The following is a 26,892-nucleotide window of genomic DNA, read 5'->3' on the forward strand; positions in this document are numbered from 1 at the left end:
AACTTTTGGTGGGTTTTGGACAGAGCTCCACACCTGCTCATATAGACCATTATTGACTCTCTGTGTTTGTGTGTGTGTGTGTGTGTGTGTGTGTGTGTGTGACAGGTGGGAGGAGTAGATCTGCGTGACGCCAGTCATGAGCAGGCAGTGGAGGCCATCCGTAACGCTGCAAACCCAGTGGTGTTCCTAGTCCAGAGCATCATTCACAAAGACAAAGTCAGTATCACATTATACAAGCATCTACTGATCATGGGAAATGACAAGATCCTTTTATTTATGCTGCTTAACACGTGTGCGTGTTTATAACATTTATATGAGTTGCATACTAACTATGGCTGGGCAGTATAGCTTAAATCTCGATGTGTGCTGTGACAATACTAAAGTCCAGTTGATATCAATAATAGTGAAATTTCTAAAACTGATATGCCATAACACAAGCATTTATTTAGAAAGTTAGATGCTCATATACATTTTACAAATTAAATTCAAATAATGACTGTTTACATTCTGTTGATAACCTCAAAAATGTTCAGCCTGATATGTATTAATGAATGTCTGCATGCCAAGAATATTCAAAATGCAGTAAAAATATAGTTAGAAAAAAAATCTTCCACTCATCAAACACACAAAATCATCCACACATTTTCATTTAAACGCACCAATATAACAAAATGTACCTTTGTGAAAAAGTACACTTTAGCATACTTATGAAAAAATATACTTAGAAAGAATATACTGCAATTAAATGAAAATGTATTATAGTTTACATTTATATTAACTGCAATTAGCTAAACTTTAGAATATGTTTTACTTTAGATAACTTTAGAATACTTTAGAACTTTTAAATACATATTTAATATGTTTACAACTTTAAATGTAATATTGAATAACACACTACAGTTAAAATTATAATCAAGTACTTCACATGTGCTTTAGTATGTTAGTCAACACATCAAAATAAGTGTACTTCTTTAAAGCAATGATTCAATACAAGTGCACTTTTCTTTTTCACAAGGGTAGTAATAAACCGTGATATGTATCTACATATATTAATACAAACATTTTAGTACAACAAAATTATTTCATGTTTTAAGTCAGTTAATTGAAACAGTTTAGATTAATAGAAATGAATCAAGCTTACCAGCTTGGACACCAGTTTGGTTACTTGAAGTTAAAATCAGAAAGACTTCACAAGAATCATGAAACTAATCTAACGACATGCTCTTTGAGAAACCTAATGACCAAATAAGAAGCATATTAAAATCATTGCAATGTGCAGTGTTGCTTAATTTGATATTGTCAGCAGAATCATTGTGAGTACATTGTGAATCTCTTATATATCAACCAGCACAAATATTAACAAACCGCTTTCATCACCATTTAGTGCTCAGAAAGATGTACTCGACTACTTTGCATCTGTCTCTCACCCTCCTCCTCATTTATAAGTCTGTCTGCTCTTGATCCTCACAACATCTGTCTGTCTCTCAGTCTGACTCTCTGTATAGTTTCGATTCACCTCCTGTCATAGAGAAATATGGGGCAACTTTAAAATGCTTCCCAATGCCAAAGTGTCAGGTAATTTCTGTTCGGCCCTCAGCTGACAGTCTTATCTCTGCTTCCAGCATTCCTTCTTTCCATTGGCATCCGCTTAGCCTTAAAATTTGCCACTAAATCAACTTAAAACACATTTACAAGGGAACACAATCAAATGTGATTAAATAAGTAATGCTCCTGTTATGTCTATCCAAAGTTCGCTGTTAATGTCCCAAGCCATGTGCTCCTTTTTCAATAACGCCACATTTAGTTTACATATTGGATTTTTTAATGATCTGTCTCCCAGGATTAAATGTGTTTAGGCTGATATACTAGCTTACTAACATCTGTGTTGTGCTTCTAGAAGCCTCCCGTAGCCCTCCTACAGCTGAACCGCTCAGAGCAAACTCTGCATCCCTATCCTGAATCCTGCTTTACATACAAACCGCTACAGGTTAGACTGAGACGTCCTGTATGTGTGTCTGATGTGTTTTATGGTTATCAAATGGCACATTTTAGAAAACTCTTCCGTGGTTTGCCATGGTTATAAGCATAATAAAATAGAATGAAAACATCCCTTGTGAAAAAGAAGTGCACTTAACTGTATTGAATTTGCTTTTTTAGTGTACTCCAAATCTATATTTTTTTCATAATTAACTACACATAATATAATAATAATAATGAATAAAAGGCCACTTAAGTGTACTTAAAGAGAGTACACTTTCATGTATTTTTCTTTACACACTTAAGTACACTTTTAAAAAGTGCACTTTGTAATGTCAAATTAAAAGTTTTACTTTATAAGTCATTGGTTTAATCATCTTTTTGCAGCTTTATCAGTGCAAATTCAAATAGTTTCAATAGAAAGTTCAAATGGAAATACATGGCATTAAAACATATTTCAGTACATTTGGCAATACGCTTCAACCATATTTCATCGACAATAAGTAATTATGAATTTACATATAAAAAGTCCTACTTAAATACACTCAAAAAAGCACTCTTATGTTCAACTATAATACATATTTAATTGCAATTAACATGCAGTTAAGTGTCCGAAAACATTCCATTCATAGATTCATTTTGCACTTAAGTACTCTTTTTTTTAAAGTGTGCTTCTTTTTCAGAAGAGGTTCCATGATCTGACGCAAAACAACTCTGTTTTTAATCAAGATATCACACATCATGACTGTTTTTGCTGAAATATCAACCTACAAAAGATCCAAAAACTACACCATGAATCATTTTATCACCCCATCCAGAATTGAATGTGTTGTAATAATGTTGAACTCATCTCAATAACATGTCCAAGCTCTGGTATATTTCTAACTGGCCACTGCCTTGTATCAAGGCACCTTTAAAGTTTGGCTCCCTGTGGCCTGTCCTGCTCTTCATCAGACCTTTATCAACTCTCTGTGTCCAGATGTGGGTTAATGATCCATGCCTCATTCCCGCCCAGCAGATGTCTCTCTGCAGATGGCTCTTAAAACTAGCTTTGTTTCAATGGTACTGAACAACAAGTACAAAACACGAGGGGGAATCCACAGCTGGCTCACGGCCGTAAGGACAGACATTCATTACTGTGGAGGACTTTAGTTTGGATCTTCTAGACCAATAGAGAGCTTTGTAAATGATGTTAGAGTTTAATGACATTGTTGAGGTCATGAAGAGAGGTTTTTGTGGGACTTCTTTAGCTGTGTTTGATGAGGGCTGTTCTTTAATTTTTAATAACTCCAGACATCTGCGCTGGATGCAGTGGAAGAAGTTTCAGCCTTCAACTTGAAGACCAGCAGTGAGAAGGTGAGTACAAACCAGAGTGAAATCCGTGTTTTATTAAACTGTGGTACTGTGTGACTTAATCACAGACATGACTCTATTACTTCTCTGGATTTTAAATAGTTCGCCAAAAATTGTGTTTGTCTTTGTTTTCTAACTCTTAGGTCGTTCCTAAACCTGTATAATTCTCTTCAGTGTAACAAAATAATTTGGTACTGTCTTTCATTATCACAACCGTTCATAGAGACCATGGCTGTTAATATATATATATATATAAAATAAAATAAAAACATTTAAAAAGCACTATAAAAAGACCTAGTCTTTTGATTTCAAGATAGATTTATACGAGGAACAGAACCGATTCACTGATGTTATTTTAACCATGTTGGCTTAGTATTATTTACTGTACTATAGTGTTGATTATTGAATTTTCGGTTTTCATTTAAATTGTCATTTTTATTAGGTTTTTATATTTCTATTTAGTTTTACTTAATTTGTATTAGTTATTTTAGAATTTTAGTGCTTAAACTTACCAAGGCAACATTTTTTTTCTTACCAAGGCAATCAAATGTATTTTTATTTTATTTCAGTTCCATTTCAATTAACAAATATTTTTAATAGTTTTAGTTTACAATAACAACACTGATTGATAATCAAGAACTTCTGAAACCAGTAAAATGAACACTGTGTATATATATACATATGAATGACTTGGATCGCCATGAAGAGTGAGAAATAGACAGAATTTTCAGAATCTCCTTAGTAGCACAGTGTTCACTAATAGCCTGTCAGTTTAAGTTCTGATTATTTCACAGACATAACTGTGCAAGAAAATGGATTATGAAGTTGTGCTTGAGGCAAGGTTCCTTAATCACACAAAACCTGGACATACCAGAGAGTTTTACAATTGATTTACAGGCTTAAAAAATCATGGAAATGTCTATAATATGATTTTTCTAGTTATGCATTTCAGAGCAGGTCTTTTGAAGATAACCACCTTTGTGATGCATGTTACTGGCTAAACACAGTTTCCTATGGTACAATAAGGGAGTGGTCTTTTTGTTAAAGGTGACATATTATGCCCCTTTTCACAAAATGTAATATAAATCTATGGTGTCCCCAGAATGTGTCTGTGAAATTTCAGCTCAAAATACCCCCCAGATCATTTATTATAGCTTGTCAAAGTTGCCCCTTTTTGGGTGTGAGCAAAAACACACAATTTTTGTGTGTCCCTTTAAATGCAAATGAGCTGCTGTTCCCCGCCCCATTCAGAAGACGGCCGATCCTTTACACGAGCTTCGGATACAATAACAAAACACGCAAATAATCTCACTCATCCAAAATCTCAGAAATAACCAGTAGCGGAGTGCAGTCTTACGGAGAGACTCAGGAAGAGGTTGCAACTTTTAGACGCACCTGGACGTTTCTGAATGGTTAGTGGATACATTTATATAGTTGTTGTGGAGTTACATTGATTCATCTCATCGACTTTTACACAAGTTGACACAGTTCCCAGCTGTGACATGTTTTGGTCAAATAGTGTTCTGTGCTCGTCTGTGCAGCCAACGACAGAACAGTTTGCATGCTTTGCTCGAACTTTTGCCATCGCGTTAGAACTGGTTACACATATGAGTAGTAATAATGTACTAGTAGTCAACTCAATGAAATCAAATGGTGGCGCAGTGGGTGGAAACGTGCAGATTAAGGGATGGTAATATTATAATAAGATCCCCTTCCTATGTCAGAAGGGGAGTGAAATCTGATCGGCTTATTTGTTAGGTTGTCTCTTTTCACGTTTTCTGGGATGGTAGATGCACCAGGGACCCGTTTAAAGCACTTAAGGCGAGACACTACAGGTGAATAGGGTGAAATTTTAAAATAATAGATATCACCATGAAACTTCCTCAGCTGATTACTTACACAAGTATATAAAAAAAAATGAATTACAAGTTTTTGAAATTTGTATGTTTAATTATGCAAATTAGGCATTATCTAATTAAATATGCCCGATTTTGCATATATTTTCGGTAGATAGATCTGAACATATGATAAAGCCAGGTGGAAAATTATTTTTTCATTTTGTTTACACACAAGATGAAAAAGAAATTTCAGAGGGATTTCAGGATATATGCTTTCATTACCTAGGAAATTAGTGAACAAACTCCATCACACACCTGCAGGTGATAGGTGCGTAGGATAACAAGACCAAATAGGTAGGTCGTTTCAGCAGATAAGGAACTCCCGCACACTATCATTACTTGCAATTAAAATGAATTTTATTAACAATTACCTAGGAAATCAAAATATACTGTCCATAGCCTTAAAAAAATCGATTTTCACATAAATCAGGCCAGGAATGATTTATTAACAAATCCCTCTGAAAATATCTTCAGAATACTGCTAAGTGTATAACTGGAAAGTTTGGTGTACACAGGTGCTACATAGGCTGAGATGTTTGTACTGGACAATGACAAAAAACTCATTTTGAGAAAACGGCATTTAAAGTTTTAAATAGCTCTAAATGAGATTTCGTCATTAGCTTTAAATCCCCTTTTGGACATTCACGATTGGTTACTGATAGAAAGGAAATGCCCATATTTGGGTTACACAGCGTTGTGCAGGAGACTCAGAGCTTTACAACGATACCGGTCATGACAGACTTCAGTAAACAAATGGAACTCGGCATGTCGCGTTGGAATGCTAACTTCTTGGTAAATTCGGGAGAAACTTACTACCGCAAGTAAACAAAATGTAATAAAATAAACATCTTAATGTATATTTTCAACGTTTTCTTGATAGCAGCTTGAAAGAACACATATTGAAGGAGTAAACTAGCCCAAAATCTCAAAACTGACCACTGCATGAAAAATCTGTTTTTGCCTGCCGTCTCGCCTTAAACACGGAAAAAGTCAGATTTCATGATATGTCCCCTTTAACAAAACATACATTTGCACACTAATATAAATAATTGTTTAAATCGCTAAATTCTAAGGATTGTTTCCTGACATCTAGAGATCCAAAAATGGAAATGCTACCCCACCAAGCTACAATGATTTTATCTAGTAGCTAATAACAAACAACTGGAAAAACCATCAGAATTCATTGGTAAAATAAGATGGAGCTTAGACACTTAGACAATCTTGCAGCCCACTACATCGTAAGCAAGACTTGTGAACTGATGAAACCCTGGGCAGCCAGACGTTGTGCAGAAGCCAGCCAATGTGATGGGCAATGCATATTTAACCAACTCATAAGCTTTTTGCTTGCAGAAAGCTTTAGGCGTCTTTGAAGGCTCCCTAGCTGTGCCATCTGAGACTTGAGGCAGTGTTCAGAATAGCATACTAACAACTTCGTCTACTATGTCTGTATATAGTATGTGAATTTCTGTATGCATATAATAGGATGACATACCAGTGTTATTTATATACTACTACGGTATTAATTAATATTTTGAATTAAAGTTATGAAATTCAGATTTCTTTTTTGTTTTCATTAGAATTTTTAGCCATTTTTTATTTATCTCAGCATTATTTCAATTTTAAAAATTGAAATATTTTGTTTGCCTTAGATTTAGTTAACAACAACAACACTCTGACCTATTTTCCCAAATGTGCCATATACAGTAAGTAAAGTACATTGTGTGGACCACTATATCCCACAATGCAACATGCTTAGTTTGACATTCCATTTCCAATGCAACAGATGAATGTGAAAAAATTACAGGCATGATTTGTATCATATTTTCTTGACTCATTTATTTGATTGTACTATAAAAGTGTAAATTTTTACATAAAATGTAATTAACATTAAAAAGAAAAATCATTTCAAAATTAATACCACATACATGCAATGTGATCAAATCTTGTGACGATGATGTTGGATACCAATGTTCAAAACTAGCAGGCAGTATAGTGTATACTACACAATATTCAATATTACACAAAGTACGTACTAAGCTAGTAAAAAGACTTAATATATAGAAAGACGGTGCACTCATGTTACTTATGAATGAAAGTGCAACGCGCAATATGGCGGAATTAGTCCCACCTTCTAAATAAAAGAACCAATCGCTGATTGAGAAATGCCATTAGAAACTCCAGTTGCTATAGAAATAGTGTTCTAAGATGTGCGCTTAGGACTGCACATTCACATTTTCTTGTCTAGCCTCAAAAATAAGCTTTTTTTTTTATTCTGTTTGAGTAAAAGAAACAACATTTATGGGACAGTTTATGTTAGATTTTGTTGTTGATTTGAAATATGTTATTTAATTGTGAGTTTGGCAAGCAGTTGTTGAGATTTCAGGATTCCCTCATTCAAGTAGAGAGGTTTTGGTCTCAGATGCCCAAAATAGTTGCAAGGAGGCTTTGCAAATATGGCCGCCGAGTGAACAGACTTTCCTTAAAAGAGACTTTGGCTAGTATTCTATTTCATTAGAGGCAGAAAGACTGTAGGCTCTCAAAGATCAACAGTAAAGATGACCAGCTGAGTTTCAGGCCAGCTTGTGACATGCCCTGTTCACATGCCGACTTAAGAACAGCAGTTGTAGTGTAGATAATGTTTTGTATTGTGCACTGCTGTATAGTCTGTATGAGTACTTGACCTCCCTCTTTCCTTGTCTCCCTCTCTCTGTCTCTGTCTCACTGGTGCTGGTTATTCTCTGTTTTCTGTAGGCCGTTGACACTCAAAGTAGACCTTTCCTTCGTCTATGTTCGACTAATCCTTTCACTCCTACACCGTTTAAGGTTTGTGTTTTGTGTGGGTGTGGGTGTGTATGTGTTTCCTTTCCCATCCATATGCAGTTATGGAACTTTATTTCATAACATTTGCATATATATGACCCTAAAACCCTCTTTTTGTTCTTTGTTTTTTATCTTAATTTGTGTTTATAATTATATATGCAAGTAAATAAATATGTATACATATAAAATAAAAATTGTCCTTATTTGTATGATGACTACTAAATATATGAATATGCAGATATTAGCACAATTAAAAAAGGCTGAATTAAAATTAATTTAAAATGAATAGGGTTTTTTGACACAAAAAAGATTTGTCATTTACTTACCATTTACCTATAAATCTTCATGATTTTCATTATTCTGTGGCATAGAAAAGGAGATGTTTAGCAGATGCTGTTCTTTTTCCATACAGTGAAATCACAAGAGTTGTCCAACTCAAAAAAAGACTAAAAAGCATCATGTCACAGTTATGTTTAGTTTAGTTTCTGTCATGTCTGTATTAGTTCTCGTTTGCTTCTATGGCTATTCATGGGTTAATCAAGTTCAGGTGTTTGATTAGTTCCTCATTTACGCTATGTATATATATATATATATATATATGTATATCCCTGTTTTGCTCATTCTCGTTACGTTTATACGTTTAAGGAGTTGTTGTCATTCTTGAATCTATTAGTAAAGTCAGTTCCATTTCGTGGTCACTATGAGTTACGCCTGTGACGACGAATGGGGTTTCGCTTAGAAAGCCTCTCACCTTCGAGTATACAAAACGAGCCAATGGCAAGAAAATGCCATGGGTCTGCGGAATTTGCATAGTGTAAGTCCACCCCACCTCGTGGGTATATAAGGAAGTATGCTGGCAACATGCAGATATGTTTTCGCCAAGAGTTCTCTTCACTCCTACAAGCCATTCTGAATCATCTTCACTCTACGAGACGAGCGGCTCTTCAGTGTGTTGGTGTGACAGCGCGTTCCAGCGAGATCGCATTGCCTGCTGCTGATCTGTGCAGTGATCTGCCCAACAGTGTGTGTGTTTCTCCCTGGGCGCTTCAGCACTCTGCTGAACATTTTTCTCTCTCTAAAAGAGCTGCACGCGGCACGTCTTTTTCAAGACGGCTCGCCCGTGTATTTACTGGATGTGGGCGCATGATTCATCTGCCTAACGGTCACGAGCGCTGTTTCGTGTGTTGGGCTTAATCACGCTTGGCAGCGCTCGTGGATGAGTCATGTTTTCATTGCGGGAACATGACCATCAGATCGATGGTAGATCGTTTATAGATCGAAACTCAATGATCCGTGTTAGAGTCCCCTCTGCCACACCCCAATCTATCTCTTCCTCGAGAGGGGATACTTTGGCTGGTGGCCAGGGTGATCTGAGGGTTATGGTGTGGCATAATACCGACGAGCTTTCCTTGGGCCACGCCCCCCTCCACATTGCAAACCGTGGGGCTTCCGTCTGTGCCTGGTTCCTCTTGGGGACCCAGTGTTTTTATTCGGGGCTCCAGCAGATGGTGTCATGTCACTCACAGCATCACAAGGCGGGCTTGATTCCACTGGAAATGAGGATTCAACTGCGTTGCCTCCCTCAGGAGTGTTAGCGTTAGTCGAGTCAGATTCAGAGCTGATGGCCATGCTTTCCCGGGCAGCTGAAAGCATCGGTTGGAGTGGCGCCGCCCTCCCACCGAGCGCTGTAGGCTTGATGATTGGTTCCTGTGCACGTGTTGCTCTACAGCACTCGCCCCCAGTGCCTTTCTCCCGGACGTGCATCAGGATGCCTCCGGCTCGCGAGAGTCCCCGTGACTTATCGCAGCCCGCAGGCGTCCTCCGCCTTCGCTGCACTCGATCGCGTGCCGATCATCGGCTGTATGTTCTCTGTCACTATCGTGGCACATGCATGGAGTTCTGTGAGGCAGTGGCAGTGCTGACCTGGGAGTTCTGTCAGACCAGGCCGCTGTGGAACGCTGGTCCTTCCCTGGCCAACACTGACAGAATGCGAAAACTCGACCACGCACCCATGCAGGGACGCTATGCCTCCCATGTCCGGGCTGGTCGATCAGCCACGCACACTACTGACCTCGCTCTACGGGCGACATCGGTACCTGCGTGATCCCTGGGCCAGGTGATGTCCACAAGTGTGGTCCAGGAATGGGTTCAGCCAGGTTGATGTGAGGGGGTCTGAGAATTAATTTTCTCAGCTCCCCCATGTCCCAGGCTTGGCTCCTCGGCGGTATGGTTGAGGACTGTACCCTACAGTCTTCGACCCCCCCAGAAGCAGACTGAGGCCTTCTGAACCAACGGTCATCCATCCATCCGGTCTCCTTAGTCTGCTTCCCGCCGAGGCTGCCTACCTGCAGCCCCTCCCCTCGAGCCTTCTCTGGCCCCGAGCAGGAGAGGGTTGCAGGAGGGCGGCACCGCCCGTTGGGCAGCTTGGAGTTAGGGCTCAGATCTTCTCAGGAGCTGGTAGCAGGGCCACTCATTCCCCTGGTGGAGGGCCAGGGGAGAATCTCTTGTTTCAAGAACTGATGCCCCTTCCTCCGAGCCCCAAAAGGCTGAGCTCACGAGCCTCGCCACTCTCATCCCCCTCTGTCGCCAGACCCCTGCCAGAGCACGCCCCCGTGGAACGCTGGTCCTTCCCTGGCCTCCTCTGGCAGGACGCGGCTAATGACCGTGCCCCCACACCGGGCTGCTATGCCACCCACGTCTGGGCCGGTCATTCCGCTTCGCTGCACCACCGAGGGTACGTCTGTGGTTCGCATGACCCTGCTGGCACAGTTCTTGGGAGCCTGGCCTGTTCCGCTGGGTCGCCCGAACCATCAGGCTCAGCTTTGAGATTCAGTTCGCATGGTCTCCTCCCCGCAAGACAGGGGAGGCCGCTTTACTTTGGTCGGTGGCAATGCCCCTATCATGAGAGCGGAGGTTGTCACCCTACTGGCGAAGGGTTCGATCGAGACTGTCCCTCCAGCCGAAATGAGGTCCGGGCTTTACAGCCCCTACTTCACTGTCCCGAAGAAATCCGGTGGGTTATGGCCAATCCTGGACCTCTGCGTCCTGAACCGCTCCCTTCACAGGCTGCTGTTCAAGGTGCCACGGCCAAACGCATTTTCTATGTGTGCGGCCACAGGATTGGTTTGCAGCGATCGACATTGAAGGAAGCCTACTTCCATGTCTCCATTCTTCCTCGACACAGACCGTTCCTACGGTTTGCTTTCGAGGGGCAGGCATACCAGTAGGCGGTTCTCCCATTCGGGCTAGCCCTGTCTTCTCGCGACTAAGGTCGTCGAGGCAGCCCGTGTTCCTCTATGGGAAGTTGCTGGCAGTACGTCTGGCTCTGCACCGCTTCCGTACGTTGCTCAAGAACCAGCACGTACTAGTCCGATCAGACAATACCACGACAGTACAATACTCTCGCCGTATGTCGCAACTCGCCCGCCACCTCCTAATATGGAGTCAGAAGCATCTGAGGTCGCTTCGAGCCATTTACATTCCAGGAGACCTGAACTGTGCAGCCGACGAGCTCTCACGGGTTCAGCCTCTCCCTGGAGAATGGAGACTCCATCCCCAGACGGTTCAGCTGATTTGGGATCAGTTCGGGGACGCACAGGTAGACCTGTTTGCCTCCCACGACTTGTCCCATTGCGACCTGTTTTATTCCCTGACTGAGGGCTTGCTCGGCACGGATGCACTGGCGCACAGTTGGCTCTGTGGCCTCCGCAAGTATGCGTTTCCCCAAGTGAGCCTTCTTGCACAGACCCTGTGCAAGATCAGGGAGGACGAGGAGCAGGTCATTTTGGTTGCCCCTTATTGGCACAACCGGACCTGGTTCTCCGAACTAGTACTCCTCGCGACACCACCTCCCTGGCCAATTCCTCTGAGGAAGGACCTCCTTTCTCAGAGACGGGGCACCCTATGGCACCCTCGTCCCGATCTTTGGAACCTCCACATATGTGTACTCTGTAAGTCAGTCTCGGCTCCTCAGCGAAGAAACATATCTGCATGTTACCAGCGTACTTCCTTATATACCCACGAGGTGGGGCGGACTTACGCTATGCAAATTCCGCAGACCCATGGCATTTTCTTGCTATTGGCTCGTTTTGTATACTCGAAGGTGAGCTGCTTTCTAAGCAAAACCCCATTCGTCGTCACTGACGTAACGTCTCCATTCCCTACTCGAAACGAGGGTTACATACGTAACCGAGACGTTCCTGTTTATTAATCTTCGTCATGTGTGTTACTACAAACCCTTTACATTTGTGACACATCATAAGAAGAGTTTTGTATGAGGAACAGACTGAATTTTAAGGAGTAGCATGAACATTCTGCTCAACATCTCCTTTTTGTTTGTTTGACAGAATAAAGTCATACAAATTTGGAACAACATTTGAGACGTACTGTATGTAACAATGTAATATTGTTTATAGTGTGATAAGTAACCCATATTTTTTATTTATTGTTTACTTTTCATTCATTAAACATTAATTTACCAGACCTATCAAATGATTAACAAAGCTTTTAAAGAACAGCAGCATGTCTTGGTTTGTTGGTTCTTCATGCTGAGAAATGAAGAACAGTTTAATGTGTTGAATGTGATATGATTACATTAAGCTTCATATTTCATGGGTTTAATGAAGGATGCCGTGTTCGTGTTGACGGATGACGTGCTAATTGGATATAAAGTATATTAGTTTTTAATGTGTTTTATTTCTGAGTAAAAACCACTATTAAATCTGTGCGGCAGCTGAATCGAGAGGAGGGGAAAATCATCCTGACGACACCCGTCCTGTCACTGCCGGTTGTTCCACATGTTGGGGAAACAGATTCGGACACTCTGACTGAGATTCCCGACAGACTCGTTCTTCATAACAACGGTCCTGATGACGAAGAGGAGGATGAGTACGGATACAGCTGGAGTGAGTCTCACATACAATATAACACACAGCGCCACCAGAGGGTCACACTGCACTCATCCAGGATTAGATTTAGAAGGAGACCCTTGTGAAAAAGAAGTACACTTTAGCATACTTTTAAAACAAGTACTTACTACGAAAATAATATACTTTAAAATAAATTGCCTCAGTGGGAACTGAATGTAATATTTTTGGACACCTAATTGTATGTTCATGGCAATTAAATCAAAATCTTTAGAGTACTTTTTGACTAACTTAAGAAGAACTTAAGTACATTCTTCTATGCAATTTCATAATTCTATTGTATTTGAAACTTGGTTAATGTGTCCTGCTGAATGTACTGACAAGCATGTATGTTAAGCTAAAATATATTTTAATGTTACTTCTATTGAAACTTGTGTCATGTGTTTACATATATTTGTAATTTCACATTGGCAATAATGAAGTTGCAATTTAGTACATTTAGAATACATTAACATTCATTTCATCTGTGCAGTTTTTCTAATGTACTTTTGTGAATATGTGAATACACTACAAGTGCACGTTCAATGCTATTACAGTTATTTTTTTAAATTGCTTTCACGCTTAAAGTGGTACTTGAGAAACCATTCACTCAAATACCAAATCTTCAGACAAAGTGTGCAAAACTGCAAGCACGCTATCTGCTTTAGTTCAGTTCAGTTCAATAGCTGTAAAATGTATCAATTGTGCAACAATTGTGCATACATACAGCATTTGTGCACATACATGTATGTGTGAGTGCTATGACAAACTCATGTACACTCCACTGCGCACTGAACAAGCAAAAGACACAATATAGTAATGTTTTACATTTTACACATCCGTCTGTAGTTTGACATGTTTATGGCTAACCATTTTATGCTTGTGTGTAGAGTTACTATACAAAAACACAATTTTTAGAAGAGTTTTAGCATTTTTGTGCTTTTGCAAGAGATGTGTGATGTTTTGCATCTTGTGTGCATGGTTTGTGTGTAGAGTTTCGAGAAATGGAGTCATAGTTTTAGAAATTGTGTTGCCATTTTTTAAAAACTGTTACTACTTTTTCACAAGGGGTTCACTTTATTGAACTGTAAACCTTTTATGGGGTGGCAATAAGACAGAAAAGATCTGCAGCAATAATGTAGTGACACTAGAGATTACAGGTATAATTTACAAGTAAAAGCATTTAACTGCAGGCCTCAGCACCACTTCAGAAATGCTCTTTGATTCAGTTACTCTAACATATTAATTTATGTTTGTTTATGTGTGTGTGTGAGAAGAGAAGGTAACGGAGCGGTACGGTCGTTTACCGGGTCAGCTCCACATGATAGAGTTGGAGAAGGGCCGCACAGGTTTGGGTTTGAGCCTGGCAGGGAACCGGGACCGTTCACGCATGAGTGTGTTTGTGGTGGGCATTGACCCCAATGGGGCCGCCGGGCGAGACGGACACATCGTGGTGGGCGATGAACTGTTGGAGGTGAGTGTGTGTAACGCATCAGTTTGACCCATTGTAAAAAGAATTGCACTTCAGCATACTTTTAAAAAAGTGCACTTATTAAATAAAGAATGTACTTTAAAATAATATGCTTATGTGTGAACTGAATGTTATCGTATCGGACACTTGATTGCATTATAATATGTATTATAGTCCAATTTTATATTACATACAATTAGCTAAACTTTAGAGTGCTTTTTTGACCAACTTAAGTAAGACTTGATGATTGAATGTAATTTCTGCTACTCTTTATTTTAAGGTGACGTAGTTACATTTTACTTACTCATTTACTTACATTTTACTTACTTTAGTAATATTAATTAACTACATGTACTTACTATAGGGTTAGGGTTTGGTTATGGTCATATTTTACTGTTATTACTATAGTAAGTACATGTCGTAACTTGTAACTACGACACCTTACAATAAAGTGTTACCGTAAATTCTGTTTAATCTTGTTGGTCATCTACTTAAACATATTTGTAATTACACATTTGTAATGATATATTTATTTTAAATGTAATATTGAATGACACTACAGTTAAAATTATAATCAAGTACTTTACATGTGCTTTAGTATGTTAGTCAACACATCAAAATATGTGTACTTCTTTAAAGCACAAGAAAAGATTATAAAACATAATGATTTAAAATGTACTTTTAAACTTTTAATTTTACATTATTACAGTGTACTTTTTAAAAGTGTACTTAAGTGTGTTAAGAGACATAGTTTCTGAAGTGTTTTCTCTTTAAGTACAATTAAATGTTCTTTTATTTTTATTAATATTATATTATCTGCAATTCCAGTGTTTTAAGTAAAACTACAAGTGCTGATTCATCTTGTCGCCTTTGCAGATAAATGGTCAGGTTCTGTACGGCCGCAGTCATCAAAACGCCTCTGCCATTATTAAAAGTGCTCCCTCAAAAGTCAAGATCATCTTCATCCGGTATGTCAAGGGTTTTATTGTGTAGATATGAAGGGATTTTGAAGCCTGTTTCCTGCTGACACCATGTGGTGTGTTTCAGAAATGGAGATGCTTTGAGTCAGATGGCTGTCGGACCAATGAAGGAGACAGACTCACCAGACACACACACAGAGGTAAACTCACACTCACCTGTGTCTAGCTATTGTTCATGTGCTTATACCATATGACATATGATTATTATTACTACATACTAACACAAACCCTGATTCTAAAAGACTAAAAAAAGAAGGTATAATACAATATACTATTATATTGTAGTTATCCCCAAACTATAGTGAAGGTGTGGTTCCACAAAAGCATTTAAAAAACAATTTAGTGAAAAAGAAGAACATTAATTGTATGAATTGTATTGAATGTGCGCTTGTAGTGTACTTCAAATCTTAAATGTTTAAAATGTAAAAGAAAAAAAAAATTTAAGTGAATTTTAAATGTTTTCATTTTTTCAAGTGCACTGATTTGTATGTGTTGAATAGCATACTAAAGCACATTTAAAGTACTTGATTTTAATTTAAACTGTACTGTGTTATTTGATATTACAGGGAACGTTAATATATTTTAAATGTACTAAATTGCAACTTCATCATTACAAAGGATTAATTACAAATATATTTAAATACATGACATACAAGTTTCAATTGAAATTATTTTATTTTACCATAAATGCTTGTCAGTACATTAAGCAGTACACTTTAACCATATTTCAAAGACAATATAAAGATGTACTTAACTTCATTTTTAAGTGGGTCAAAAGCTCTCAAAATTTCAGTTAATTGCATTTAAAATTCAAACTATAATTCATTTTCATTTAATTGCAATTAATATGCAGTTAACTGTCAGAAAACATTACATTCAGTTCTCACTATATTATTTCCGTAATAATACTCTTTTTAAAAGTATGCTTAAGTGTACTTCGTTTTCACAAGGGAGGCAAACAGGCATATATTTAACATTACAAAAGGATGTCAAATGAATTGTCGTTTATTAGTTTAAGCACTTTGTTTCTTTTTTATTTATTCATTCATTCATTCCTAAGATAGAGCTATCCGTTAGCATTCCTGCTCATCTCATTAAATCAATTTCCTGCTATTAAGAGCCCTCTAAAAACATATACTAATACTATACTATTATGAAATATGAGCTATTTTTGTTTCTCGCAAAAAAATAACATGTATTTGATCAGAATACATAAATAATTTTTCAAATGGCCTTCACTGGAGAAAGATTTTCACTGAAGCCTCTTGGCCGCATGATGTTGTAGTTACACAATATTCCAGTAGGGACTAACATCTGAATCTAAACAGCCATGCCCTCAACATTTGGTTTGTGTGTTTGTTCGTTTGGTCATTCATTCATTCACACTGCATGTTTATCCAGTCACGTTTATCCATTCATTTGTTCAGTCATCATCATGTTTAATGTGTTATTTCTTATTTCCGCCTCAGCCGGAGACACCCGGCTCAACACTAGACATGATCCAACACATAACTCTTCCTGTGGTAAGACAGTTCTTCAGTTCTCTTTTGACTCTTTGTTTGTGCAGTTTCTCTCTCTGTTCTGGAGATGTTAAGTGTGTTCTTTCTTTGTCTCTTTATCGATCTCATGGATGAAGGAGGATGGAGGGGTGGGTATCGTTCTGAAGGAGGATGACAGCAGGAACGGATGCATCATTCACAGCGTAGATGAGAATGGAGCATCTGGAAGGGTATGAATTACTATTGTCTAGGTGCAAAATTAAAGACAACAGAAATGATGTCCACAACCCATTTTACTTTTGTAATGCGCCATATTTCTGATATTCAACCAGAGAACAATATAGGGTTTGAAATGTTGGGAAAAGTGGTGCCTGTTTGACAGGTTGGTGGGACAAGAATGAAATATTGACTTTGAAAGGACTTTGTGATGTTCGCTGAAAATGAAAGTCGTGTCAGAGGTGGAGCATTTTATGACATTTTAATGATTACAAAAAGATACTTTTTGCAAGTAACATGCACCTGATTAATTGTGAACAAACAATAAAAATAGTAAAGTGTATTAGGAAACTAAATTGGGTCAATTTTGATTTCATGTTGGCAATGAAATGGCAGTGTGTGTGTATATATGTATCACATGAAGATATAAACATGAACAATTTTCTTTGAAGCTGCTTTGAAACAATGTGTATTGTATTCAATACAAATATTTTGACTTGACTTTTTATGTGCATCTTTGCTAGTTTCTGTACTGTTTGGCTGTCTCTCAAAACCTAGTGAGCTGCCTACCGAGAGTGTGTCAAACCTGTGTGTGTGTGTTTCAGGACGGCATGATTGCTGTGGGACACAGGCTGCTTGCAGTAGATGATGAGATGGTGCATGTTTCTGTGACATCTTCAGAGACAGAGCCAATCAGGAGTAAGAGGGAGGGGCCTGGGAGTTATTAAAGGAAAACTTGTTCATGAATAAATCTGAACCTGATCTTTGTCATCATGATGATTGTGTGTTGCAGATTCGAGCAGATGTTCCACACCGGGGACCTTGGCGTCTGATCCAGCTACGTGTCCCATCATCCCCGGCTGTGAGACCACTATAGAGATCTCCAAGGGGAGAACAGGACTGGGGCTCAGCATCGTGGGCGGCTGTGACACTTTACTGGTGAATAACCTCACTAACGTTTAAAGTATGTTTTTGTGAGACTTTGTTTCCCAGCAGACTGACATAAACTTGTGCACTATTACACTGGAGATTACCAAAATGTATACAAACTTGTACAGTACAAATTTAAAGCGGTCATGAACTGCATTTTTGTTATTATTTTATGTTTCTTGAGAAGCACTTATGATGTATGAATTTTATATTAAAAAAAAAAGTCATAGTTTAGAAATAAAAGGCCATTTTCTACCCTGATTTTAGTATTTTTGTCTGCTCTGGGACTTTTTTATTGGCTAACATCTTTTATTTACAAGTATTACATGTGGAACTCTCTTTTAAACTTTTACTATGTTTTTACTATTATAGCTGCTGAGATTAACTAATCGTGAAAAGTGTTGATTATAGCATTATATTTAGATCTTTTCCCATTGCATGAAATGTTACAACAATTGTAACAGCTTTGGCTGATAACAGGCATGAATGCAGTGATCTCGTCACTCTGATTTCTGCACTCTCACAAATGCTTTCATCATAACAGTGCAAACACCTTGTAAATAAGAGATTCATTGTGCAGAGTAGACAGCGTTATTGATTATAACAAGACTCAAGAACTGCTAAACTCATGCTGTGTGATTGACAGCTCCAGCGATTATAAAGGGAAAGTTATGTGATCGCTTTCTGTATACAGTATAATTTTATCACAATTTAAATAACAGATTATTTTAATGCTACTAAGAGAAACAATATGAAGTCCTCAACTCACTAATGCGTCAGAGGGCGGGGCCAAACATGCGATGATGTAGAAGTAGGCATTGATTTTGTTTTGTAGAGGTGGTCTCTCGTCGCACTATTACATGATAATGTGACAGAATCCGAAACAAGTCGTTTTCTGACATTGGTTTCAATAAAATCTCTTTTTGGACTAACTAGTTTTTAAAACATACAAGATGTTTTATAATACAATGACCTCTTACATTTCAAAAGATCACGAACATTTTTATTTCTCAATTCATGACCCCTTTAAATTTTATTCAGAACTAATACAAATCAGCTTTCACCATGATTCTTTAAATTCAAATGGTCTCCAAATCAAAGTTGGTAAGTTAATAGTAGGTGTAAACGGCCATAGTCGTGTAAGTGTTCTCTCTTTTAAGGACATTTAAGTGACCTTTTATTTCATTCATATATTATCTGTTTTTGTAGTTTTTAAATATCAAGCTCTGGCAGGTCACGTTAGTCAAGCTCGCATCAGCTGAATCTTAGCTGATCCACATCTACCTATAGGAATACGACGCCTATCACTGTATACATATATAAGCTCCTTCAGTATTATCAGCAGCTATCGCGTTTCTCGGGAGCTAATTACCCTCCTCCATCCCCAGCTCCTCCTCTCGTCAGTCAGGATTTGGCATTCTGATTCCCCTTGAATCAGAATAAATTCTTGAATTATGTTGTACTTTAAAATCTTGAATTAAATATATTTGCAAACATTCATGTTGGTTCTGTTCTGTTTACCCCAAGGGGGGTTATTGTTGCTCCCCCTGCTCTTATTCATGCTAGGCTGCATGGATGCGCAGGGAGTTCTTGCCCAGAACGGAACCATACCGCCAATCCAAACTGTATGCTAATTGTCAATCGTATTTGACGGTAGTGGTCCTGACAGAAATATATATACTTTAAAGGTTTGAAGTACACTACAAGTGCACATTCAATACAATCAAACACTTCTTTTCACAAGGGTTTATGAACTAATTTATAAGAACATAAATAAAGCCAGAATTTTTCTGTGTTCAGGGAACTATAATAATTCATGAGGTGTACGAGGAGGGAGCCGCCTCTAAAGATGGCCGACTGTGGGCAGGAGATCAGATTCTGGAGGTAAAATCATGACCATCAGACACTCTTCTGACTAGACTAGGGTTGATTTCATGTCAACTTCATTTCAGCCATTCTCTTCCTCTCTCTTGTAACCCACTCTCTTTCAACAGGTGAATGGTATAGACCTGCGTGTGGCGACGCACGATGAGGCGATCAATGTTTTGCGCCAGACTCCGCAACACGTTCGTCTGTCAGTCTTCAGAGATGAGGGTCAGTATAAGGAAGAAGAACTGTGGGACGCACTGACCATTGAGCTTCAGAAGAAACCAGGCCGTGGTCTTGGACTCAGCATCATCGGGAGAAGGTACTAGAACACTAGTTGAAGGTATAAACCAGTAAAGCGTGATTTAAAGGGGTCATGAACTGCATTGTTTTATTGTTTCATGATGTTTCTTGGGGTGCACTTATAATGTAAGTATGATTTTTACTTCAAAAATTGTCATAAATTAGAAATAAAAGGCATTTTCTTAGCCTGATTTTAGCCTCTGATTTGAACGCTCTGTTTGAAGGGGCGTGTCTACTGAGAGACTTCAGTGTAAAGCCCACTGCTGTGATTGGCTGACATCATTACATATGAATAGCTAGCATTACATGTGGAACTCTCTTGAAAACTTTTACTATTACAGCTATCGAGATTAATGGATCGTGAGAAGTTTTTAAAGTATTTAGATCTATTCCCATCACATAAAAGGTTGCAGTGATGAGCATTGAGCAGATGACAGCCTGTTGATCGCGTGAATGAAGATCTTATCATTGCAACGCAGTTTCTGCACTCACACTAATGCTGTTACCAATGCAAACATGATGTAAATACAGTAAGAGCTTCGTTGTGCAGTGTAACAGCGTCATTGATTTCATAACGAGTTTTGGCAAATGTCCAAATAAACTGTGATTGACAGCTTGGGCGATTGGAAAGGGATTGTTCTTTGATCGCTTTCTGTATATATTTTAATCACAGTTTAAATAAGATTATTTTCACCCTACTAAGAGAAACGACGTGAAGTTGATCGTTTTGTCACTGGCTTGATTTACTGATACATAAGCAGTATTGAATGATTTTGAGAAAAAGATTATCTGTCTGAACTTTTGCACATCAGAAATTCACATAACCCACTGGTTCTTCAGAGGCTCGGATGAAGGAACTAAAAAAATACTTTTGTTTTCATTTGTACATCCAAACACTTCGCTCATTTGCAAGCCATGATGTCTCTCGAGGAAAAACCAATATCGTGCTCGCGTAGCTCATTTCTCATGGGCGGGCCAAATTCTCTTTGCGGGCAAAGCAGAGAAAGGGCGTCATAAGGGGGAGATTGCAGTTTCACCCGTCTGAGCTTTCATTTTCTCAAAGGCGAAGCAGGATACCCAGGGCTTGGTTTACACCTATCAAAATTTCTAGCCACTGGAGGACCATGGGCAGGCTAGGGGAACTCATATTATTGTTAAAAAAACCTCATAAAGTGAAATTTTCATGTCATGGGACCTTTAAGTGGCCTTTTATGTATTTATTAATTATTATTATATTATCTGCAAGTAAAAATATGCTTTTAAGATTTGAAGTACACTACAAGTACATTCACTACAATTAAGCGCACTTCTTTTTTTACAAGGGTCCATAAATGAATATTCAGCTCTGTATTCCCCATGTGCTAACAGCGAGCGACTGTCTCTGTCTCAGGAACGACACAGGAGTCTTCGTGTCAGACATCGTGAAGGGTGGAGTCGTGGAGACTGACGGACGTCTCATGCAGGGAGATCAGATCCTTGCGGTTAATGGGGAGGACGTTCGATCAGCCACACAAGAGTATGTGGCCTCGCTGCTCAAGGTGAATGTCAAGGTCATTCTGTTAAATGGGTGCCTGTGCCTTTTCCATTTTGGCAAATTTATTGAAAGATATAAAACTTTCAGTCATATCTGGCATACCACTGGGTGATCTAATGGGCTGTTAAAGGTTTAATCTTTGTTTTATAGTTTTTTATACATTTTTATAGTTTTTTTGTGTAAACATAAACATTATGAACATGATATTTCCAATTAGTTTTTATTTTTATATTTTGTTTTCACTTTAATTTTAGTTAAAGTTTCGTAATGTTTTGTGTTTTTGTCATTTTTTATTTTTTAAATGTCTATATAGTTTTTATTAATTTCTATTTATAAGTTTTAATTGTACTTATTTCAGTGCTTTAAATGAAAATTAGAAATGTTGCCTTGGCAACTAATAAGTTTAAGCTTTTTTAAATGTTATTTCAGTTAATTTTGATTGAAGTATTGAAATGCTTTTTATGGTTTTAGTTTTAGTTAATAACTGCGGTGAAAAGCAGAGGAAGTAATGTGTGATAAGGAGAATATTTAGCAAAGCATTGATAAGTCAATAAAATGCAGTCACCATTTACATTTAACTAAGTTGCCATATATTAAATATAATTCTCTTATAAGCTGTGAATCAATAATGACAAGATAGGGTGAACGTGATCTCACCAAGTACCACGTGTTCCTGGATCAACATCTTTGTTGATCCTGGAACAACTTTCCAATCAACCAATCAGATGTGAGGGACAAGTTTACAGTTTATGTCACCAGGGTGAGGTGCTTCAACATCAGTGTTATTCACCTATCATTTCCCACTGATTTTAAGGAAAAGTTATGGGTAGGGTTAGGTTTAAGGGTAGGGATAGGGTAAGGACTAAACTTTGAGACAGGAATGTTATTCCAGGATCAACAAAATAGGTTGATCCAGGAGCATGTCTTACTTGGCAAAATCACGGTGACCGCTGAAAATGTTTAACAATGTCTCCAAAACATTTAATAGCATCTGAAATAGTGAAATCTAACACTCATTAACTAAAAAAACTACTAACATGTTTTATGTGTCTATTTTACAAACATAAGTTAAATTGAATTTGCCTCCCCCAGTGATGTCACTTCCTCATGTCGTTTAAAGAGGCAGTTGTGATTGTTCTGGTGTGAATGTGAAAACCCATATACATTTTACCACACACAAATATTAATCAAATAAACTGGTTTGATTTCCCTCAGAATTGTGCTGGTCCAATCAGATTGGATGTGGGTCGTTTTAAGGCGGGGCCTTTCCACTCGGAGCGCCGTCTGTCTCGGAGCAGTCAGGTCAGACACAAATCCACATTCTGCTAAACTGAAGATCTTAGCCCTTCGCACAATTATTAAACACTCACACTTGTGTTTTTGTTGTGCTGGTGCACACCCTGATATCCAACTTACAACTATGAAGCCATGATTTATTTATTATTATGAAATTAGTTATGAAACTAATATAATTTCAGCAGTAAAGCAGCTCTACAGAAGACAAATAGTGTAACTTCAGCTCAATTCAGTTAAATTTTTAAGTTTTACTTAATAACAACACTGGTGTGCACCTGACGGGTGTGTGCAGATTGTGCTGCGTTCAAGCCATGTCGTAATTACCGTAAATAAAGCTCCGTACAACACTTTCGAATCGTTCTCGCGGTACTTTGATGTCATACCCCGATCGATCTGCACAGCGCTGCTTCAGGTCGAACACACCTTAAGTCTGCAGTGGTCAGGTGGTACAGCGGCCACGTGGTACAAGTCGCAGCTCACGAGTTTACATGTTGTTATTACAAGTTCTACAAGCATATTACAGTTCAGAACCATTACGGTAATTACGACATGGCGTGACAAACACAAAAGGTGACGAGCTAGTCATGTTGTGCACACTTTGCCTAATAAAATTTTTAAAAAGTCTCTGTTTTCTGTGCAGATAAGCGAGACAGGCAGCGGTAAAGTCACTCCTGCAGCTGTACAGGGTGATGCAGAGAAAACACATGAATGTAAGAAAAGTTCATCTGCTAAATTACAAATATTCAGCTTCATTCTTGATTTCCAACCGTTCCTTTCTTGCTTTGCAGTGCTGGACAAAGACGTCAGGACGGTTGAATTCACAAAGGTCAGTTACAGTGATTCAGGCCTATTCACACAGTTTGAAATCTTGGTGGACTATTGGCAAATATTGGCTCTCTATGTTTCTATTGACCGGTGTTGACCAGGGATGAAATCTGTAAATTTTTCTTTCTGTTGTTTTTCATTTGACATTTTACAAAAAACTCGCTGACCAATAAATTAAGATCTTTTGGGTCATGCGCCAGAAAGTGATATTCCAAAAAGACAGCATCCATTTATGATTTTAATAAATAAACAGTGAATATGTTATTACTGCATACTGCATATTTTGCACTTAGCCTCTGCCAAACATTAAAGTTTAAGATAAATATAACATTTTGTAGCAATAGGCCATTAGGACAGTGTTATTTTAGTATCATTGACATACAATTATAGTTATTATAATTTTATTTTAGTTCTTCAACGTAAATGATAATGAGAAATGTTGTATTGGTAACTAGCTGAAATAAAATAATTATGTTCTTTAATGTTTCATTTTATTTCAATTAATGGTTTTAGGGTACATTTACATGACAACGATGTACTAAAAATCAAAGAGTTTTTCCTTTGCTTCACACGGAGCTGCAAAAATAACTAAAAATGCTGTATTATGATTCCAGGCCAGTAGGTGGCGATATCACTTTGTAAAGAAACCCTATGAGACTGAGAACACATGACACCACCTTTAAAAAAAAAAAAATTTTTTTTTTATTTACACGAAACCGATAATGGTATCGTTTTCAAAAACCTTGCACTTTGAAACCTATTTTCAAAAACTTGCATTTTCAGGCCCCCAAACCGGCATTGTAACGTAAATGAATGGCCAAAAACAAGTTTTCCGTTATTAGCTGTAAACCGTGTAAACGGCCCCTCAGTTTTAAAGTTGCAATAGTTCTTTCTTCCCTATTGTGACGTATATCCGAGTGAAAAGGCTTCTGGAACAAGAACAAATGTAGGGCAGGGCTTGATTTTGTCCGTGGGGAATTAATTAGATGGTTGGAAGGTTGTGGTTTGCTATTGGTGACAGGTTGTCCCGCCCTTGTGCTAGTAAACATGTCATCAGAGAAGAGATGTCACTGCAAGAAGGAGGGTAATTTATGTTTATTAAAGTGTCCCTTCTATGCTTTTTTAACATTACCTTTCATGCAGTGTGTAATATAGCTGTCTGTGAATGTAAAATGTCTGCAAAGTTTTAAAGATCAGAGTGCACAACAAATACATTTATTGTCTCCTGAAAGAAGGATTGTTTCTGAACTGCAGAAACCATTTGTCAGTAATTCCAGTCTTCTTGCACGAGCCTACGTAGGGTTGTAATACATTTGCATAATGTTCACCTGTGGTCTTCACTGGCTGCCCGCGAACAACATCTACTTTGACCCACCCTCCAACACTGTAGTTGTAGCTGAGACTGGAAGAGTGTGGTTTGTGTTGTCAACATGTCAAGAAGACATGAAAAATCCATTTTGCACGCACTTTTAAAGGATGAGGTTGAAAATGGCCGCCATAATTACTGTTCGTATCACTGTGTATCAAGTTCTAAAGAAGCCTCCTGAGCTGAAATTCAGATATGGTAATGAGCATTTCGTTTCCGTGCGGTAAGCAGTCAATCACATTCACAACAGACTGGGCCATCTGACCAATCAGAGCAGAGTATGGTCTCGGAATGGAGGGGTTTAGAGAGACCAGATCCTTGATAGAACGCATAAGACACTGAGAAAAGAGGTGATGCTGCAATGTATATTATGAGAAAAGTAAAGTGATTTTTGACTTCGGATGCATGTTAACCTGTTGTAGGAGACCTCCAAAACTAAATTAGGAGGCTAGAGCCATTAAAACAGCATACATGGAGCACTTTAAAGATTATGAGGGCACATGAATTAAAAAAAATAATAATGATGTGCATAGATCATTTATAATAAATACTGCTGTATTCCATAACATCAAGAATTATCCATTTTGATTTCATGGTGACTTTAAATAACCCTGCTTTATGGTGTGTGCTTTTGAACTTTTGAGGGTTTAGTTTGCTTTCTCTGTGTGATGGTGTGTGTGTGTCCCAGGGCCCGTCAGATTCTCTGGGTATCAGTATAGCTGGAGGAGTGGGCAGTCCTCTGGGGGACGTGCCCATATTCATCGCCATGATGAACCCCAGCGGCCTCGCAGCACAGACACAGAAACTCTTGGTACGTGTGAGTTGAAGATGTTAGAAGATTATTAGAAACATTTTGTTTTATTTTTGTCCACCAATAAAAGGTCTGATGCACTGAAGCAGGTGTGTGTATTTGTGATCCCCAGTCTCTCATGTTTATTAACTTTGTGTGTTAGATTGGAGACAGGATTGTGTCTATCTGTGGAAACTTAACAGAGGGAATGACTCACAATAAAGCCGTTTCACTGCTGAAGAACACGACAGGCATCATACAACTACAGGTACACAACGACACATCACACACCAGTAGTGCTCGACCCATAATATCCCTTGTGAAAAAGAAGTACACTTAAGCATACTTTATTGAAGTATGAAGTAATTATTAAACAAATATTATACTTTAAAAGAATATACTTAGGTACAATTAAGGGTCAGAAAACATTCAATTTAGTTTGCACTTAAGTGTGTTAAGAAAGTCATGAAAGTACTTACTTTGACTACACTTAAGTGGCCTTTTATTTCATTCATATTATATACTTATATTCTGTAAATGCAGGACTGTACTCTGCAACTACAGTAAAAATAAATAAATAATAATAATATTATTTTTAAGATTTAAAGTACATTTGATTTGAAGTGCACATTCTATACAATTAAGCCCACTTCTTTTTCACAAAGGATGCCATTAAATGACAGATTTCCAATGTGATGGCTTGCTTTCCTGGGCAATAATCATGGAAATAAACCAACCTTTGGAAATGTTCAAAGGAGTAAAACATGTCCACTAGCCTTGGTCTCCACTTTGTTTCATGATATTTACCCAAAGGAGGACAACATTGAAACATTAAAAAGAATAAAAGTAGTCTGGTAAGTATGT

General features: G+C 38.2%; 2 protein-coding genes across 12 annotated transcripts in view; one reads left to right on the forward strand and one right to left on the reverse strand.

Moving 5' to 3' along the window:
- The window catches only part of mpdz (multiple PDZ domain crumbs cell polarity complex component), a 110,871-nt gene that overhangs the window by 80,610 nt on the left and 3,369 nt on the right, over nucleotides 1–26,892 (forward strand). For 4 of the 11 annotated variants that reach the window (XM_084406017.1, XM_084406009.1, XM_084406015.1 and 1 more), the window contains 18 exons: nucleotides 106–216; nucleotides 3,271–3,333; nucleotides 7,980–8,051; nucleotides 12,781–12,952; nucleotides 14,230–14,426; nucleotides 15,300–15,391; nucleotides 15,471–15,543; nucleotides 16,873–16,926; nucleotides 17,040–17,132; nucleotides 17,724–17,817; nucleotides 17,912–18,057; nucleotides 19,849–19,932; nucleotides 20,043–20,236; nucleotides 21,608–21,755; nucleotides 22,967–23,053; nucleotides 23,688–23,873; nucleotides 25,927–26,049; nucleotides 26,192–26,296. In XM_084406017.1, the coding sequence (XP_084262143.1) occupies nucleotides 106–216; nucleotides 3,271–3,333; nucleotides 7,980–8,051; nucleotides 12,781–12,952; nucleotides 14,230–14,426; nucleotides 15,300–15,391; nucleotides 15,471–15,543; nucleotides 16,873–16,926; nucleotides 17,040–17,132; nucleotides 17,724–17,817; nucleotides 17,912–18,057; nucleotides 19,849–19,932; nucleotides 20,043–20,236; nucleotides 21,608–21,755; nucleotides 22,967–23,053; nucleotides 23,688–23,873; nucleotides 25,927–26,049; nucleotides 26,192–26,296 (2,094 nt within the window). The remainder of the gene's footprint in view (nucleotides 1–105; nucleotides 217–3,270; nucleotides 3,334–7,979; nucleotides 8,052–12,780; nucleotides 12,953–14,229; nucleotides 14,427–15,299; nucleotides 15,392–15,470; nucleotides 15,544–16,872; nucleotides 16,927–17,039; nucleotides 17,133–17,723; nucleotides 17,818–17,911; nucleotides 18,058–19,848; nucleotides 19,933–20,042; nucleotides 20,237–21,607; nucleotides 21,756–22,966; nucleotides 23,054–23,687; nucleotides 23,874–25,926; nucleotides 26,050–26,191; nucleotides 26,297–26,892) is intronic. The other 7 variants (XM_084406019.1, XM_084406018.1, XM_084406014.1 and 4 more) reach the window with 3 other exon arrangements.
- LOC311288550 (equilibrative nucleoside transporter 2) overlaps nucleotides 24,911–26,892 on the reverse strand; it is a 41,548-nt gene continuing 39,566 nt past the window's right edge. Inside the window, exon 14 of the mRNA XM_084406023.1 lies at nucleotides 24,911–24,942. Within this exon, the coding sequence (XP_084262149.1) occupies nucleotides 24,926–24,942 (17 nt within the window). The 3' untranslated portion in view covers nucleotides 24,911–24,925. The remainder of the gene's footprint in view (nucleotides 24,943–26,892) is intronic.

Source organism: Rutilus rutilus (assembly GCF_951802725.1).
Source record: "Rutilus rutilus genome assembly, chromosome: 3".
NCBI classification, from domain to species: Eukaryota; Metazoa; Chordata; class Actinopteri; order Cypriniformes; family Leuciscidae; genus Rutilus; species Rutilus rutilus.